The 18551-nt window shown below is 43.4% G+C and overlaps 1 protein-coding gene across 1 annotated transcript in view; it reads left to right on the forward strand.

Annotated features, from left to right (window-relative positions):
• Positions 1-1260: 1260 nt before the first annotated feature.
• CCND2 (cyclin D2) overlaps positions 1261-18551 on the forward strand; it is a gene marked incomplete at its 5' end in the record, with an annotated part of 29495 nt that continues 12204 nt past the window's right edge. The window contains 2 exons of the mRNA XM_010020789.1: positions 1261-1426; positions 12444-12574. Coding sequence (XP_010019091.1) covers positions 1261-1426; positions 12444-12574 — 297 coding nt within the window. The remainder of the gene's footprint in view (positions 1427-12443; positions 12575-18551) is intronic.

The raw sequence follows: 18551 nt of genomic DNA on the forward strand, positions 1-18551 counted from the left end.
TTTTACAGGTTTTCCTGAGGAAGAAAAAAAAACCCATTATCTTCAGGGGCCTTTTACATATGTGAACATGAGATGTTTCAATCGGTGGAGGGCTCTGTCATAATCCAGTAGGAATGTCTGTAGGAAAGTAATGTGCTGTTAAAGCGGGCATCTATTCAGAGAAACGATGGCAGAAATGGCATTGTGGGGTCCATGTTTATGGTTTCTCAGCAACGCCGGTTGACGTCTCCTTAGCTGCAAAATTAAAGGGCTTTTTTTTTTTTTTCAACTTGCCAGATCTGCAAGCTTAGCTGGGGCTCCCCGCCACGCTGGGCTCCATCAGCCTCACGCATCATCAGGACTCAGGAATCAGTGCATGGAATTTAGTTAATAGCTAATAATTGATGCATGAGACAGAAGTGAGTCCAAAGCCTGAGCTTTGTGCACTCCGCAGGGCACTGTAAGGTATTCAAAACCTACTTTAAATGTTGAAGCATGCAGATCTAGCCCTGCTTGAACCCCATGGCTGGATCTGGTGATTAGGTACCATTTCTACATGTAATCCCGTTGTAGGGAATGACCTGTAGTTACATACCCACCCAAGCTTTTCTTTGATTTCACTGTGAGTTTTGGGTGTACAGAGAATGTAGGAATGGATCCTACATGATATATTGGCAGATAATTCACACAGGCTACTTCTTGGCTGCGTTGTGTGTGTTTTCTTTCTGCAAAGCCTGCCTTGCAGTCGTTTAAGTGCCATCAGATTTATCGGCAGGCGCTTTTGAACACAATTTAGGGAGAGAAGGCCATCAAGCTAACTTACTCAGTTTTGAAAAAAAAAGCATGTATATCTAGGTTATTTTTGTGCATGGTTATCCTTAGGGCTTTAAATGGCTATAAAGTAAGGACTAGAGCCATTTAAAAGAAGTTACTAGGAAGGGACCACAGTGACCTTGGCAATATCTGATTGCAGGCTAAACTTTCTGGGTGGGCATTCAGCACTGGATACAAAAAAAGTAAAACCTTGGCAGGAGCTGCCGGGTCTCATTATTTTCAGTAGAGCTTGACATTTCCAGCGTTTAAAAAAAAAAAAAAAAAAAAAGAATAAAGTCAACAACTTCAAAGCAGTAGGGGCGTATGGAAAAAAATGTTTGAGCAAAACCAATTCAGCAGCGATATAATCAGTGATATACTTACAATCAAAGAAATAGGTGAAGGGGTTTTGGGGTTTTTTTTTTCAGCACTGCTTATGGATTTTCTTCTCCCTTCCCTGTCCCCACCCTACAGGAATGGGAGCTGGTGGTGCTGGGGAAGTTGAAGTGGAACCTTGCAGCTGTCACCCCGCATGATTTCATTGAACACATCCTAAGGAAGCTGCCTCTACCTAAAGACAAGTTGCTTTTGATCCGGAAGCATGCACAAACGTTCATCGCCCTTTGTGCCACAGGTAGGCCAAGGTGCTCTGGGTGCACCTGCTGCTTGCTGTGTGGGTAGGAGGGCACATTAGTTACTGGTGGTACAAAGGGTTTTCATCCCTTCCATCCTTACACAATGTGGGAAGAGAGCTGAAGCTGGTGGGGCAGTTGGCAAAGGACATTATGAATCAGGCTCCAAAACTGCAGAGAAACAATTCTTGCAGTCGGCAACTGTAGTGCAGTTGCAATCCTACTAACTCTAATAACATGTGCAGCGCCTTTACTGTGAAGTCAGTAAGGCTGGAGAAGATTCTCTCTGCTTTGATGGAGCTAGTTTTTTAAAGGGCCACACGTTGTAAGGACAGAAGTGGGACAACTGAAGTACTAGAAGCTGTTACAACAGATTAGCCCAAAATGTGTGTTTGCAGACTTTTTATTAACTGGATGCTGTCCAGATAAAAAGTAAAAATTGTATTTTAACATGTCTGTGATAATACCACATTGCAGAAGCATAGGGAATGACAATTATTAAACATTTAGTTGCTTTCTTAACTTCACTCCAAGATAGCAGGGAACTGTTACACTCCTCTGTTGCTGTATGTTTGGCTGAATATAGTTTCTGAAGATTTAGATGGGAATAACTGCTTCTGTGGAAGAGAGGCTCTTAATTTATACCTGTCTGCAAAACACTTTTTTGTTTATTTGGGGTTTTTTGTTTATTTCTTTTCCCAGTGACTTTCAGAAAATGTGTACTCTAATTTTCATCCAGAGGATTAATGGTTAGACCACCTCTTAGAAGCTAGTCCTCGAACAGATGAACAGCATGCAGGGTTTTCCAGGGTTACTATTAAGTATGGGTCAGTGTTTGAGTTCACTACAGATTGACATACCTAGTCCTTTATGATAAGAACTGTTCTGCCTGCTTGCGTGTTTGCAGAGGGGAATAGAAGACAGGATGCAGCTTTTGGGTATGAATGTCTACTGCTATGCCTGCTTTTTGCTTTTACTATACAGGCCAGTTTTGGCTACCTCAGATGATCTGTTTTAGAGAAATGTGTCTGGGCAGTGTTAGGGTTAATTGGCTTGGTTACCAAGATGCTCAAGCTTTCCTTTCCTTTCCTATGGCTGCATGATCCTTTTTGGGGCAAAAGACCACAGGTCTCAATAGAAATATTGCTCAAAGTCTGCAGGATCACTTTTGGTAGTTCATCAGACATTTCTGGACTAATTAGCTTTCTACTTCAGGATTAATCTCATACATGAGCTTTGCCTTCTTTCTTTGCCTTACTCAGGATTCATTCACACTTCTCTTTTTCTTCTGAAAAAGACGGCCTTTCCCAAGAATGTTTCTCTGGATCCTCACAATGCCATCAGGCATCAACCTCCAATATACTTGGATATTGTCTTCCAAACCAGATCAATCTTCCCTCGACTTTGTTCTTTTGTTCCTTTCACCCTTTCGCCTTCTACATTAGTGGTTTCGGGGTTTTGGGGGGGGCTTGGGTTTGTTTTTTTTTAGTCCAAGAGGATGAGTGACCTAGATTTCATTGTGATTTAACTTTTCAAATTCTTCTCTGTAACTGTTTGCCCTTGAAGTTTTCCATATAATCAAACCATTGCAGGACTGTGGGCCATGAAGGACTTTTCCGTAGTCCGTGGCTTCTTTCTACTCCCTCCATGAATTCTTTGATGGTTAGCTCCGTGCTTTACTAGTCCATTTACTGAGATCCAAAATGGCATTCTCTTTCCAACCCTTAGCCCAGCCATGCACTTCTCTCATGCGCTTCCCCTGTGTGATCTGCTGCTCATGTTATGCATTTCATGTTACACATGAACTGAAGTCCTCTACATAGAGTTTAAGGACACAACAAGTTAGAGTTTCTTTTCTTGCAAATGAAAAACATAATTGACTGTGTATGGAGTTTCCCAAAAGACAGCACACCATAATGCTGAATGTAGATTTTATTTTCTTATCCCATTTTCCACAAACCACTGGGTTGGCATTTGATTTTGAGGAGGACCCACAACCCCTTGCAGTCTCGAAAACAGAGGTCTTACCCAAGCCCTCATTCCCAGTTTTCTACCTCATTGCCAGTTTACTAGCAAGCTACTAATCCCATTTGCATTACAGAAATATTGTTACTACTGTATTTCCCTTTCACTGCTATGCTTCTCAAAGTCATTCTTGCCCTCCTTGATGAAGAAAAGCCCCTCCTCATCAGACTTCCTTCCAAATCCAGTTGCCATTTCCTTTTCTTGTCCTATTTATTGCAGATCTGTCATCGGCTGCTGTGTTTCTTCTTTCCCTTTCTCCCTCAAAGCTTCTGCTCTCCACCACCTTGGGTTAAGCCTGGTGTTTCGTTTCCCCATTTGCCTTCTTTCAGCAATATGACCTCCTTTGACATGTGGCTGCGCCTTCCCTTGCTCCCTCCATGCATGTTTTTAGCCTGGTTTTGACTCTTTACTGTTACCAGACCTGACTTTGTTGGCTGGCTAACAGCTCTGGTCTGGAACACAGAAATTAACCTCTTCTTATTTCCTAATTCGTCTCAGTGTGGCTTTCTCTGCTTTCAAGTACTTTTTCTTCTTCTTTAGTGTATCGTACAAAATCTGGCATATTTTGAACTTTTTTCATCTAGCCTGCATTGTCCTTCAGCAACTGCTCCATTTTAATTTCCTAGCGAAAGCATAACACCAGAAATTCCCAAGTGTTCCCTGCCTTCACAGAGCCACCTGTGATTCCAGTCATGCAACACCTTGTATCAGCAAACAGAGAGGGAAGCAGCCATTAACAGTTCTGGATGTTGGGCTGGATGTGTAAGGATCGTTTTGATATTCATCTCTATATTCCTTCTGTTTGAACATTATACAAAAGGAGATGATACTTGCTTCTTTTGTATATTCCTTTCAGTCATGTTTTATAATTTTGGCATTCCCTCTGTTTCTCTGTCTTTATATTGAGGCCAGTTTCTGAAAGAAGCTGTGTGGATATAAATCCACAGCCTCTCCCCAGTCCTTGTGGTGATTAATGATTCACATGCGCATGACTGAAACTGGAATATATCCCTCTTTGCCCTTGGTCCCATCTGAACATGTGGCTGCTGAGCAAGACAGAAGCTTATTCTGTGAATAAAAAGTTTTTTCTTTGCCTGCCCTGCACTCACAATGCTTTCAGGACCCTACTTCTCCACTGGAAGGGGCTGAAAGTGGTGTTTGCCCACAACCTGTCCGTGACTCTGCTGACAGCACCGTGGCTGTGCAAACAGGGTGCTGTCATTGAGCAAGAGCTCGATCTGTTGGCTGGGAATTGCCCATGCTTAGGCCAGCTTTCTGCCAGTTGCCTCGCTTACTGCCCGGTAAGAGTGTATAAATTGACATGCACTGGAACAGCCTAGTGTGTCATGATGTCGTTTATTTTCTCATCCCACTGGTGGCTCTCTGTGCAAGTTACAATCTTCTTCGGGAGTCATCTGAATTTTAAAGACATTAAGAGGGTGCACTTGGAGTCCTCATCCTTACGCTATAGCTTGGCAAGATCGATGCTAACTGCTTACTGTTTATCTGTGAGCCCAATGGAGATAATTCTTTTGCTTTCTGGGATCACATTGTTTTGCCACTCTGATCCTACTTCCATCTGTTCATTGCTTTTCACCCTTCATTCCTCCTCTGTCTGTTCACACAGCAGCACTCCACAGCTTGGAAATGTATTCTCAGGGGTTGCCCATTTGCTTGTATGTGCCATGCTCCAAGCCAGGGAATTGCTTCTGGAGCAGTGGGAGAGGTCACTAGTTACAGAGCTGCGTGCAGAGCATGCCATACTGCCATTGAAAAGAGAATGTGCATTATTGCCTCAACTTCGGCGTGCCGTCCATTCCTTCTTCTTCTTCCAGACTGTTCAGAGTCACAGATGCCCAGCTGCTTCCCTATGTTACACTCTCTTGCTGGAGGCTGGAGCCACTGTTTTGGCTCAGGATACCCCTTTTTATGTCAGAGCCTGTAAGGGAATGGATTTTGAGGGAAGGCAGGCTGTGCAGGTCAGGCTTTCAGAAAGAGGAGCTGTGCATCTCTGAACACAAGCTGTAATAGAGGGACCAGTTTCAGTGAGGAGGTTTTCAGTGTTTTATTTAAGTGGCATGCAAAACTTGGAAGCAAAAAGCTTTGCAGACTTGCAGGGACAGAAGGCAACTTGTAGATCCCTAGACTCGGCCCTTTGCATGGTCTCTTCTGTGCTTCAGCCGAGTCCTATGGCAGGTGAGATATTCCCATGGTGGATACAATGCAGCATCTCATACACCAGTGGCTTTCAAAGCCCATGTCTGCAAAGAGGCTGAGAAAGAGGAGGAAAATTTCATCTTCAAGTCAGTTTTGTACAGAGTGCCAAACCTCTGCCCACTGTGTCTGGGACATTAATCATCTACATTTGAAAGCTGAGAAGGCTTTTTTTAAACTCCTGGGCCAAATTTTGGGTCCTTACTCAGACAGAAGTTCTGTGGAAGTCAATGGGAGTGTTGTTTGAGCAAAGACTGCAAGATTAGGCCCACAACCCTAGTAGTGATCTGGAGGGTAACCACATAGAATGCCTTGTAACACCAAGAGGTATGTTTCGTCCTCAGGGCTCCTGCTGGGCAAGTCTACTATGCATCCTTCCCCTCTCAGCCAGTGTAAGAGTTACTGGGCTCTTACACTGGCTTACTTGGGCTCAGAGGACAGAAGCGTGGTACGAGTTTTATTTGGGACCTGTTCTTTGCGGAGGGAAAGAAGGAAGTCCACAGAGGCTTTGTTGTGTGGATTTATCTCTTAGAAACAAAATATACATTTCAAAGTGGCAGTGGTTGCATGAATACTTCTTGCATGACGGAAGAAAGAATAATACATGTGAATTTAAACGGTACAAAATAAGGCTCTTTCTGGTTCTGGGAGAGGCAGTATATTAAGTTTTCCTGCAAAATGAAGCCACAAGAACCGTGGAAACTCCAACAACAAGTAAGCAGGGTGTGGGGAATTTTTCAGATGAGCAGACTCACTCCTTAAGTTGTAGGATCAATCAAATCTGGGAAGATGAGGTGGAAGGAAATGGAGGAAGAGAGCCTTTGCTGATACAAGCTGGCATAATTCCAGCACTGCCAGATAAGTTGTCCTCCTTAATACCACCTGCATATGAGACCTTTTGGCGGTTCAAGTGCTAACATTATCCTGATCCTTGGTTAGGCTTCCTTAGTGAGGTGTAGAACAGGTGAAAATAGTAATTGCTGCAAACAGTTGTTCAGAAATAGTGTTTATGATCAGCTAATGAGCATGTTGTAGTGAGTGCTCATACACTTTACATAGATTGGCCAGGATGTTTCCTTGTCTATACCTCACTCGGATGGTTGTGATGGAGCATAAGTGTTTAGGATACTTTAGACCCATTTGTATAAAGGCCAATTACTTCTTCACTGTAGCCCGGGAAAACAATTGAGTGTCTGCCCTCTCACCTACTCAAAGGATAGGAGCAGGTTTACATCCTGTTTCCCTTGACAGTTTTTGTTTGGTTGTACTTGGCACTGCCATGCCCTTTTTGAAGGGCTGAAGAGTCATACGGTTTTGCCTTTAGAAGAAGAAATAGTTAACATGGGGAAAACTTGCAGTGTCTTGTAGAAATACGAGAGCAAGAGGAAAAAATGGCCAATGCAGTTAAAACCGGCTGTATTTGAGGTGGGGGGCAGGGAGTGGGAAAGTAACACATTGATGCTAGAATTGCATTTGGATCAAAGGCGAGAATTAGTTCACTATTTATATTGTTTCCTTCCAGCCTTTCTTTCAGACTTAGTTTGCAGAATATAGATCCATGCATATCTTCATAGTATCATATCTTCATGGCTGTGTGCAGTTTGAGGCTGGGTGAAACTTTACCATTATCTATATAGTTTTAAAAGTCAGTATGGATGACTGTCATGATTCTGTTTTTCTGATGGAGGTAACTTTTCTTTCCCTTTCTCCTTCCCACCTCTCACCCCATGAGAATTACCTTCTTCAAGCTAGCAATTTCCAATTCTGCAGTTGCAACTCTGAAAATAAACCTCTATCAAATTATATAGCTTAAAACTGGCTCTTAAAAAAAAACCAACACAACAGCCAGTGGCCAGCGCAGTAACAAGGGTCATTTTAAGAAGATAGAGTTCCCACCTGGCTTTTGCACACTGAGCACGTTCAGCCTGGATATTTGTCAGTGCTCTTTTCCTTCCGGCAGTTTTCATTTATTGGCTGCGAGTTAGGGCTTCCCCTTGCAGGACCTCTCTGGGTTCCTGCCTCCGGTTCCCTCCTGCTTTAGACTGACTGTCAACCTTGCATTTTCCTGGCTTGGAGGTAGTGAAGTCCACTGGAGCAGGAGAGAGCCAGCAAAACTGCTCTGCTGCAGTGTGCAGGGTCCTAGAACCTGACCATATGTGGCACACCAGCACAAAAACGTCCTTGGCATGTGCTTGTGTTCATGCCCTGGCTGTGTAGCTCCAGTCTGAAAGCAGGGTGCAGGTTTAGGGCACCCTGAATTTGCTTGATGACTCCAGCTGGCTGGTCCAGAGGTGGCTGTGTTTCAAAGAGCACTTTTTCTTCTATCAGCTTTTTATTTACAGCACTGAAGTCAGTGGGGTTATGCAAGGCTGGTTCTTTGTTTTTAAGGTCCTTTAAGAAAAAGGCGATACTGAAATGGGGATGGGATGGTTTCTAGTGCTTATTGCCTGGTAATCTAAGGCAAAGCAAGTCCTGCTTTCTGATAACTCAGTTATCTTCTCTTGAAGCGTTCGTGCGCTCAGATTCTCAGAGACTACACATTGTTGCAGTACTTCTTTAACTTTTAATGAGACTGGTTTGTACTTTCCCATGAAATTGCATAAATCACAACAAAGTTAGAGTCAGAGCCATGTCTTCAGTACAGGTGCTGAGTGCTTGCTAACCAAGATTGCACGTAAGTCCGAAGGAAGGATTTAGCCTATAGCCTTGCTTCAGGTGTCCATTAAGAAGTGCTTTTTGTAAGATTTCCTATGTAATACAGGTGTCATCGTCTGCAGCAAGAATCTGAAGTAAAAGCATATGTTTCAGCTCCACGTATTTAGGTCCTCTCTCTCCTCCTTTTACTTTAGAGTTTATTATTGTTTTAAATACCAGGGCAAGGTTTTGACTTAATTCTGGGGGACAATTTTACCTGGGTGAGAATGGCAGGATTTGGCTTGCTGTCACGGGGGAAGCAGGGATAGAGGTTTATAATTGAAAATAACACGTAAAAAGCTTGTTTTGAATTTCTTGATGGAATGTACAGGACTCAGAGGGGTGTTCTGCATCCCCTCAGATACAGTACTTAATATTTGTGCTTTCATTGCACCTTGACAAACATTTCACGTATTTATTGCTTTGCTTGAATATGGAAATATGTTAATTACGGCCTTTATTCCAGTGCCTGCTCTTTTCCTCAGCCTTTTCTATTCAACCCTCTAGGTGGCCCAGCACAATGCGGCTTCTTTTCTTTCAATGAGCTCTTTCCACACTAATAGGGTCCAGGGTGATGTGGAGAACCATGTGCACAAAATTGGTGTACCAACCCCCATCCCTTTGTGGGCATGTCAGGTTAAATTCATATCAGCAGGAGGGTCACTGCCATGATTTTCAATAGCGCGAGATGAGGTGATGACTTCAGACAATGGTGCCACACTCTCCAGTTGGAGACACTTGCCTCACCAGTTGCAGTAGTTAATTAATATGCTAAAAATAGAAGCCAGTGATACAAATCGCTGCCTGTTGTACAACAAAGACTGGGCATGTGTAGCTTTGATAGCCAAGTTTATGGTGCTTGTTATGGAGGGAAGTTAGTTTAGAGCTAGAGGCAATGTAAGACTTTCTGGATGCTGAGCTTTAGTCACTCTGGGCCTCTGGCCATTCGCTCGCTGTCTCATTTGCATTATGAATGACATTAAGGGAACTAACAAGGTTATTGGGCATAGAAATGTTCGCATGTGACCCCACGTGGAAGCAGACCTACAGCAGTGCTAGCTGGCAGGGGCACTGTGGCTCTTTATTCAGCTTCCTAGGAAGACAGTTTCTGGGAGTAGATATAAAATCAACCAAGAGAAAACCAGCATTGGGATAATGCGAAGGTCTTGGTGCAAGACCCTAGGAGGCAAGGAAGTTCGGAGGGCAGGCTGGAGCTGTATCCTTCACTCAGCCCGCTGTGCCTGGCCAGTGTTGAGTGCAAGACATGGGAGCTCCCTGTTGCTCACTACCAGATAGCTGCTGTTCTCTGGGGGTTCAGCGACCATGCATAAGGCTGTGGGTACATCCAGGCCTTTGAGTGGGTTCATTTCTCCCTGCTGCTGGCTCAGATGGTAGGTGGCAGGGTAGGTTTTGATTCTCGGGCACTGCATCATAGCTTCTATAAGGACTGTCGAAACACCAGCAGAATTTGAGAGGTTTCACATAATCTTTTTACTACGTCTTTCCTGAAACTTGAGACAAGGAGGGATAAATTATGGGAAGTCCGTAGTCCATATGCCAGCCATAGTTCCCATGCATAACTAGGAGACGGCTTGGTAAGTGCAAAGATTAAATGCACAAATCGCTTCCCAAATTAGAGGCATGTTGGCCAAGTGCAGCCTCATTCACATCAAATGCAAGCACAAGGGATTCACAAGCCCAAGCAAATGCATTGTGTACAAGAGGAGAAACAGACCCATGGAGATGTAGTCTCCCTTTCCTAAAGAAATCAGTGGGATTGCTGATGAATCACCCTGTGTAGATGAGAGCAGATTTTGGGGATGCAAGGTGCCTTCCATAAACGTTTGAACGTTATTAAATATTGCAGACATTTGTTACTTGCTCTGTGGACCAGGAGGAGACTCTGAACAGTCATGCAAGCACATATATTTTCAACTTTTATAAAATTCTCTCATTATTGGAGTCCTTCAGCCATTTCTGCTCTTCATATTGGACTTGGTAAACCGATGGCCCAACAGTCACGCTTCTTCCATGGAGCCACTAGCTACCAGATCAACCCATAGGAACGAGCTATTTCAAGTCACCCAGTGTCGAGTCCTGGGGCCCCATCAGTAGAAATGGATAAGACGAGAGGCAAAATGGCAGAAAAATAGGGCTGTTTCAAGGGCTTAAAATCCCTCTGTATTTGTGGCCTGCACTTGATGTCTGGCCCGATGGTAAGTGCAACTGCAGGCTGAGGCATGGGGCATAGGGTGGGCTTTGTGGGGAGTGCATGTGCTGTGTGTCCGGTAACCTTACCTATTTTCCTTGGTCATCCTTTTACAGGCTGGATGTGGCTAGCCCTTCCATATGTGTCTATAAATCCACGTGAGGTAAATGTAAAAGCGATTTTGATCATGAAAGTGCAATTCCTGTTACCTCGACGTGTGCTGAGATCAGCATTCTCAGGGCTTTGTCGTGCACGTATGAGTCTCCTGTTGACTCGCTCATTAGTGGGGGTAATAGAACTTAATTTCCAAGATCATCAGCTTTCCTGTATACAGTGGGTTGTTACTATTACAGTAGTGCATATTTACTATGTTTATAATAACGGCAGTCCATATTCGTTGCTTCAGTCCATGGAAGCTTGCTCCTTCAGAAGTGTTCATCAGAGTGTGATGTCTCTAGAGCTCTCCTGGTAGGAACCAGTGTGCAGTGGTGAGCTTGTAGGTGGTCACCTCCTGGTGGCTTTGTGAGACAGATAAACCTATGTCAGGGTTTCAGCTCCTCATTTCCTCTCCCTGCTTCTAACACCCCACCTTCCAGTCCCACTGGGTGAATGTTATGACCTGAGTCCAATTCTTACCTGAGTGCTTCATTCCTCATGGGTCCCAGGGACACATTCCAGTCTGTAGAAGAACATGCTGTCTCCATAGCTATTGCCGTACCTGCCAGCTCAGAGTCTCGGAGGCAGAGAGCAAATGTTCATGTGTCTAAAACGTGAGCAGACATCAACAGGGTTACAGTTTGTACTAGCTGGACAGAGAAGATTTGGGACCTGCCCTTAACAGAAGGGCAGTTTTATGTAACAATCTATTTCTGTAAATAGACTGAATATTGGTTGTGGTTTATTTCATGTGAAGTATTACTTGGGTTTACTCTTCCTTCTTCTCCAGTCCCCCCAGCTGAAAACTGGTAGAGAAGGGTTTGTTAATGAGTTATTGTAGAACCAAAGAAATTAAATAACAAAGCTTCATTTTAGGAAGATCCCAGTAACCTAGAAGATCTCCTCGAAATGCTATTCAGTAAGACACGCCAATAAACTCTGTGGCAGTATCATAAACTATAAAATTGTCTTATTTTGTCACAAATGAAATCGTCTTAAAATTGTCTTAAGGTCACAAGAACATTGAGTTTTATTTTCATTTCTCTCCTGATCTCCATAGATCACAGATGTGTAAGAGGAAGTTTTGAAATGTATTTTCAACTTGTTTATTAAGAAAGAGTACTAATGATAAATGTGATCTTTGTTTTTCCTTGTATTGTGTAGCTGCGGGCTGTAAGTGTTCTCACTTCCTAATTGCAAAGGTGGCAAAGATGAACCGTTAATTAAAACCTCTTTCCCGGACAGGTCTTTAAATGCTCAAGTTAATTAAGTCTTTAAAAATGGACGTGACTAAAAATCTCAGTTTGGTCTTTTGTAATAGCTTATTCCAGTTAGTTTTCCAGTTATAGAGAGAGCTCTAACGTGACCGAGACCCAAATTTCTGACGTAAATAACAGAAAGCCTCCTTCTTCTTTTTCCTTTTCTTTAAAATGAAGGAAAGACTATTAAAAATTGTCCAGGTTTACTTTATGCATCAGTGAGAATAAAAGACTGAACTGCATTTCCATTTTAATTTGCAGATCTGTTACCCCTCCTTTGACTGCTTGTGATGAGCAGTGTGACTAATGAGCTCCACCGGACCAAAAAGAGTGGCACTTTTCCCTTTCTTCTACTTCCCCGGGTTTTATTCTTGGGTGTGGTTTTTTTTATGTTGCTTGCCTCTGATGTTTTGCAGCTTTTCTGGTCTGGGCTTGGACTAATTCCCAGATCTGTTCTTGCAGATTTTAACTTTGCCATGTACCCACCGTCAATGATAGCAACTGGAAGTGTGGGGGCAGCCATCTGTGGCCTTAAACTTGATGATGGGGACAGCCTCACGGACCTCCTGGCCAAGATCACAAACACAGATGTGGTGAGTGTCCCACATTCCTCTTCTCCTTTTACTTTTAAGTGTGCGGTGGAGAACCAGGCCATCAAATCCAGCTTGATCCTGAAAGCCCAGTGGAGTGAAGGAGGGTGGTGCTCCTGCAGCACTCAGTTTGCAGGAGTGGACTCGGCACTTTGTTTGCTATACTTTGAACATCCAAAGCTCCTTGACCTCCTGGGATCAGTTTTCATTCATGCTTTGTTTAGCAGCTTGGCGTGGAGAGCCTGCTCTGCCCACCCTGACTGATGGTCAGGCATGCTGTCTGGGGGAGCTGCCTTGGGTTCTGCGAGCCCAACCACAGTATGCCCTGGGGCGTAAGGCATACCAGTATGTTTGCTACTCCTGTGTTTGCAACCCTCTTCTGGCCCTCGCTGAGTTACCATATAAAAATCCTTGGTAGAAGCAGGTGAATAACGAGCTAATCCTCTAGCACTGGCAGAGTTTGAGGCAGGTGCAACCCAGGCTGTTGGGGATTTTGTCTGTAACTTCGCTAAGCTTGCCGCATGAAGGGCATTTGTGGCTTGTCAGAAAGTCCCATCATCAGTAGGAGACATGAAGCTGATGGCACTTCAGTGGTGCTCAAACTCACTCAAAAGTGAGTTTTCTGGTCTGGGCTCAGCTTCTTGTGGGGACATGAGAAAAACCCAACCTGAGAGCTCTGCATGGCAGTCTTGGCAGAAAGCTGGGAGGACTGAAAGGAGCACATAGTGGCTGGTGCCTCTGCTGCTGCACCCCTGTATTGGTGGAGCACTGCACGGAGCCTATGCTCCTGAAAATCTAAACTGCTTGGTCTGTGTAGAAACAGAAGTTTCATCTCTTGAGAAGCTGACATGCTTTGCCAAAATAAAATTTAAAAGGAAAGAAAACGAGTGAGGCTTTCTGAAATGCAGGCCACTAATAAGATAATGCTTTTTTAACCATAGAAGTATCAGTTTCCCATGTGTCATCTTTAATATGTCCCAACTATAAAACTTCTTCTTGTTTTTATGGTGCAGAATAAGTACACAATGCAATTATTAGATCCATCATAACATTGTCAAGAGAAGGTTTGGGTTTTTTCCAGCAAATAGTTTGAGTTTTGGTTAAAAAGGAATCATCCAGTTTAACAAAAATGGAAGGATTTTACTATTTCTTTTTTAATTTCAAGCTGATTGATCCTAATTTTCAAGTGCAGTCCTGGGGCTTCCCATTTCTTTTGATTGGAACTGGGTTCAAAGGAACATTCAAATTCTGAATGCTTATAATGTAAATCAAGTAGCTGCAGAAATTTAACATATATTTATTTCAATGTAAATGAAGATTTTGCACAGGTAATTGCTTTTCTGTGTTTGTTTCGTAAGTGTTGAGAAACAGTGGTGATACATTATGGTAATCAGCAGGAGCATGCAGGAAGAATCCTATGTAACAACTCTGCATGGCCTCATGCGAGTACTGCAGAAAGCGTACTTGTGCAATTATTATGTTTAGACTAAGCAAATGCATTAAGTTTACTTCATATATGTGGATAATAAGAATTATCTGTTACTGGTACTGATATTGGCAGTTATTGGATGGATGAAGTGTTCTCCTTGGATGTGTTTCTGACTGGATGTAACATGCTAAGTTTTGGATGCCACATCAAGAACATGTTCAGGAGGACTCTTAAGACAAGTGGGCAGGTAAGAAGAAGATTAGAAACCAGGCAGAGGAAGACAAGGGTTTAGAGAGTCTAACATCTTGTTAGCAAAGGTGCTGTCTTCAGCTGAGGTTGTGAGTATCCACAGAACAAGGAAAATGGTGCTAGCACTAAGAGCTTCTTGTAGAGCTCCACGTCTTAGCTCCATGGAATGTCTGAAAGTTGGTGCCCTGCCACTGTGAGTTTACTTGTTATGTGATGATACCAAATTAAGTTGTTTCTGCTTGGCTGCTGCTTATTTTCATGCTTGTTTTTGCTCATGCATGCCCACACAACTGTTCATATCCTTGTGTTTCAAACCCATCCTGGAGATGATCTACCTTATAGAGGAGGTGAAGGACCACTTGTTTTGGAGTCAGGGGTCAGAAAGCTTGCTCAGTTTCTAAGCTGGGTCAGTTCACTGATAGATTTCCAAGAACAGCCTCATAAATGGTTGGGAGAGCTGAGCACTGTAGAACAGGGCAGATGGGAACAAGAAGAATTTCTGTAACCATCATTGTCTTTTTGCTTCTTGTACTAAACTATAGAAATTACAGCCTGACAGACCAACTTGGTAGTCAGGACAAGGATAATGCTGAGAGCAAGGGAGTGACAGTGTGGGGTGAGGAACGGGAACACAAATAGCCCTTATGATGGCAGGGCATGGACAGGGGAGCTTGTAGAGTGTAGAAGAGAATGATTGCAAAGTTTAGGGGGAGCTTTCACAATGTCAGCACCTGCTTCTGGTGCTGTTAAGCACATCACTACCCACAGAAATCGGTGGGTAGTCATTTGGAAGTCCTTTATGAGGGTTAGAAGCAAGTGGTGCTTGGGTACCATCAAAACCCAGACATAGAACACCTACCCTCAGCAGAGCTTATCTCTGATCCTGTGCTATTTGATTAATGGTGTAGTCTTTCCATCACCAGACCGTGTTTCCCGTATGGGTGAGCTCCAGATAAACTTCTGATGTTGTTTCCACAGCATTCCCTTCTTGGAAGGGAGAGTCCAGGGTAGCACTTGCTGGTGTATTTGTATTTGAGGTGTTAGGTGGGTTTTGATCAACCATTGAGTAGCTGGGTTCTGTCTTTCTGGAGATGCCAGGGAGTTGTTCATTGTGGTTCTTCATCTCCTCTAAGAGTTTACCTGTACAGTCACAAGAGTCTTTCCTTTCTTACTCTTTCTCAGCGCAGACCGAAAGTTTGGGTAGCAGTGACAGCATAGTGCTGGTGATACTTAGCTCTTAGGTGAGGGCAAATGAGTTCAACCCATGGGGCACAAGGCCTATGTCACTGAGACCTTGTGTGGTACTTAGCTGTGCCCTGAGTCCCTGGTCAGAGGGAAGAGCATTCCCCTTTCTCCCCTGTAATTTTTGCCAGCAAAGAGATTTTAAGCATTCCTTTCTGATGCAGCCCTTGCTGCAGTAATCTGTTCCTTAAATACCTTTCACTTGGGTTACTGCAGTTCCTGCTGCAAGGGGTCATGTTCATAAGGTCCCTCAAGGCCAGTTACAGCTGCTCACTTGCACAGGCACTTCTCATGATAGGAATTACACCCATGGGTTTTCCTTCTGCGCTTCTCCGTGTGTTTCTTTCCGGTAGCTGGCTGGTGCCTTGCTGCCTCACATGCAAAAGCCCTGCTTGAATCAGGATTCCAGCTGACTGTTCTCATGTTGAGTCTGTGTACTGGGGATGTTTGTGAAGGCTTGTAGGGACACAAGAAAAGTCACAGTAGGGTGTCTTTCTGGAGGAATTTTCTTCCTCCTTGGTATGGTAGAGCCATACTTCTACTTTCCAAGCATGTTGCGAGCATATTACACATGGTGACATTTGAGGAGGGAATACATGGCTAATTGTGCTGTCTTGGGAATTTTTCTGGATTCTCTTCATTTGATACTTACTGGAATACACTTAAAGCTTATGTTCTTTATTATAGGAGATATTGAAGCTTTCTCAGGCATCCCAATGCCTTTTAATGTAAGGCCATTTTACAGCATCTTGCAAATTGGACAGACTTTCTCTTTTACACAGTTTTTTTCTATCCTGATTGTTTCAGTCAGAAAGAAAATACCTGCCAAAACAGCTTAGTAGTTCTTAAGTGATTAGAAGACAAAAAGAAAAAAGATGCTGGTTTTTGCATTGAAAAATTTCTTCATGCCTTTTCTTTGAAATTTAGCAGATGTTTTTTTGTCAGAAATGTGCTTTTTACCACCCTGATGTAAATCTTCCCAGATCTGGCTGAGCCTTTAGAAAAAAATAAACTAAAATATCAGTCTTTCCAAATAACAAAGAACTCCACATTTTACTGGTCACATCTCCTGTCCAAGAGTCTGTCGGCACTGGGTAGAAACAAGCCTTCTTCTCTTTGCTCCTGGTCTCAGCCCACAGACTTCAGAGGAGAGTCTCCCAAGTCAGAACACACTCGGGACAAAAGAAGATTCTGGACAATGTAATTGCTAAAAACTTGAGGTCTTTGCAGAAGTTAGAGGTGCTATCATTTTTTCAAGCTGTTTCTGTTGTGGCAGAGGTGGCCTTAACTCAAAGTGTCTCTCCTGCAAGCTTTGAGGTCTCAGCCTAACCAAAGGTGGCCAGAATTTTTAACTCGGGCAAAACAGTGTATTTTTCATTAGCCAGGTATTTGGAAATGGGAGAAATACTTTGGTAGACACCTTCTCTGTGACTTTTGCATTGGAAAAAATGCGAAAGGGACCAGGACTGGAAATTTCCACGTATTAAAGCCTAAGAGAGATAAGCAACTGAAAACAGGGCCTCAGAGAAGTATGGGGCAGTCTTAGCAATAGGTAGTACTATCAGCCTCATCTGTAAAAGGTATTCTTGGAACAAATGTACTGATTAGGTTGTGTAAGAGTTAGCCTGAGGCTGTGTTAATGAAGAGTAAGGACTATTGTAATATATTTTACTCTGGGACTTGAATGAACAGCTTCAGTTCTCTCACTTCCTAATTTCTGATGCCTGAGAGCTATTCCTGCAGCGACACAATTAATTCAACATCACTCTGTGAATGGTTTTGTTTTCAAAGGGGAGGTTAGAGAAGAGGAAGCAGTGAGAGCTCCTGGGCTTCAGGGGCATCACGTAGTGGAAAAGCAAGGGAACTCAGAAATCACAGTTCTGCAGAGGAAGAACTTCTCCCTGCCCACACATCCCCTGCCATGCCACTGGTAGCCCACAGGAAGCGACAGAGAGCTGGGGGAGAGACCTTCCCAACTGGATAGTCTTCTTTTCCTTTTGGTGTGTGTGATTGCTTAGCATGGAAACAGATGATGGGACTTTCTCATTGGCTTTCTAAAGAATGTCACTGTTGGAGGTGAAGCATGAAAAATTTCAGCTTCAAAGTTGCAAGCATCTGAAACTAGAGAACAATAATGAAATCCTGATGCAGCATAACTACAGTGAGCTTTTGTGAACTTGTACTGTTTGATAATAATAATTTGATTGTGCTATCTGCTGGGAAATAGCCACAGAAACCAGGAATCTGAAATCAATGGAGTTATTTGAGATTTACACTGGTGTAACTGAGACTGGAGTTTGTCATTTAGTGCTATAATGTTTTTAATGGATGTTTCATTAATAATTAGACCAAAAATATGTTACTAATAAACAGCATTTAATTTTGAACCCAACTGTTGGGTAAGCAGACAACCAACACACGAGTGTTTCTTTCAAAACACATTGGTGTCAGCTATCCTTGTGTGAATCCAAAGCAGCGCTCTAGACTACACGAGATAGTACATGGCATCCTGTCAGTGTCATTCTAGGGATAACAGTATTTCTGATAAACGGTGCCCTGGGCCATTTGGTGAAGGTTGAATCACAGTCTGAAGAGACAGTGACAACAAGGCCATGAAAATCTCAGTTTCATTACTCCTTCCATCTACCAAAATAAACATCAGGGAACTCTTGGAGAAGCTGAGAAGCTCAGCAGCCTTATGGCTAGTGAAAGTAGCCCTGCATGGTATATCTGAATTGCCTTTTCTGATCATTGTTGTCCCAAATAGTCGTTAGCAGCTAGTCTCACACAGCTTCTCAGAGCTCGGCAGGATGGGGGATTGCATGTTCTGATCTGTTTTGCTGCCGGAGGGTGGGAACATTTCCTTTGTGTTGCTTGAAGAGGAGAGGATAGGAGAGGCTGGTGGGCAAAGAGTTAACAGACCTACTCACAGGAACCTGCTGAGCTCCCTGTGAATCTCTTGGTGGGTCATTGAATGGAAAAATAAATAACTCAGGAAGTCAGGAATTTCCATAGCATCTCAGGCAGGCACTCCAGTGTGCTCAGAATCCTGTCCATGGT

The sequence above is a fragment of the Nestor notabilis genome, unplaced genomic scaffold (assembly GCF_000696875.1).
Source record: "Nestor notabilis isolate BGI_N333 unplaced genomic scaffold, ASM69687v1 scaffold1448, whole genome shotgun sequence".
In the NCBI taxonomy this organism is placed as follows: domain Eukaryota; kingdom Metazoa; phylum Chordata; class Aves; order Psittaciformes; family Psittacidae; genus Nestor; species Nestor notabilis.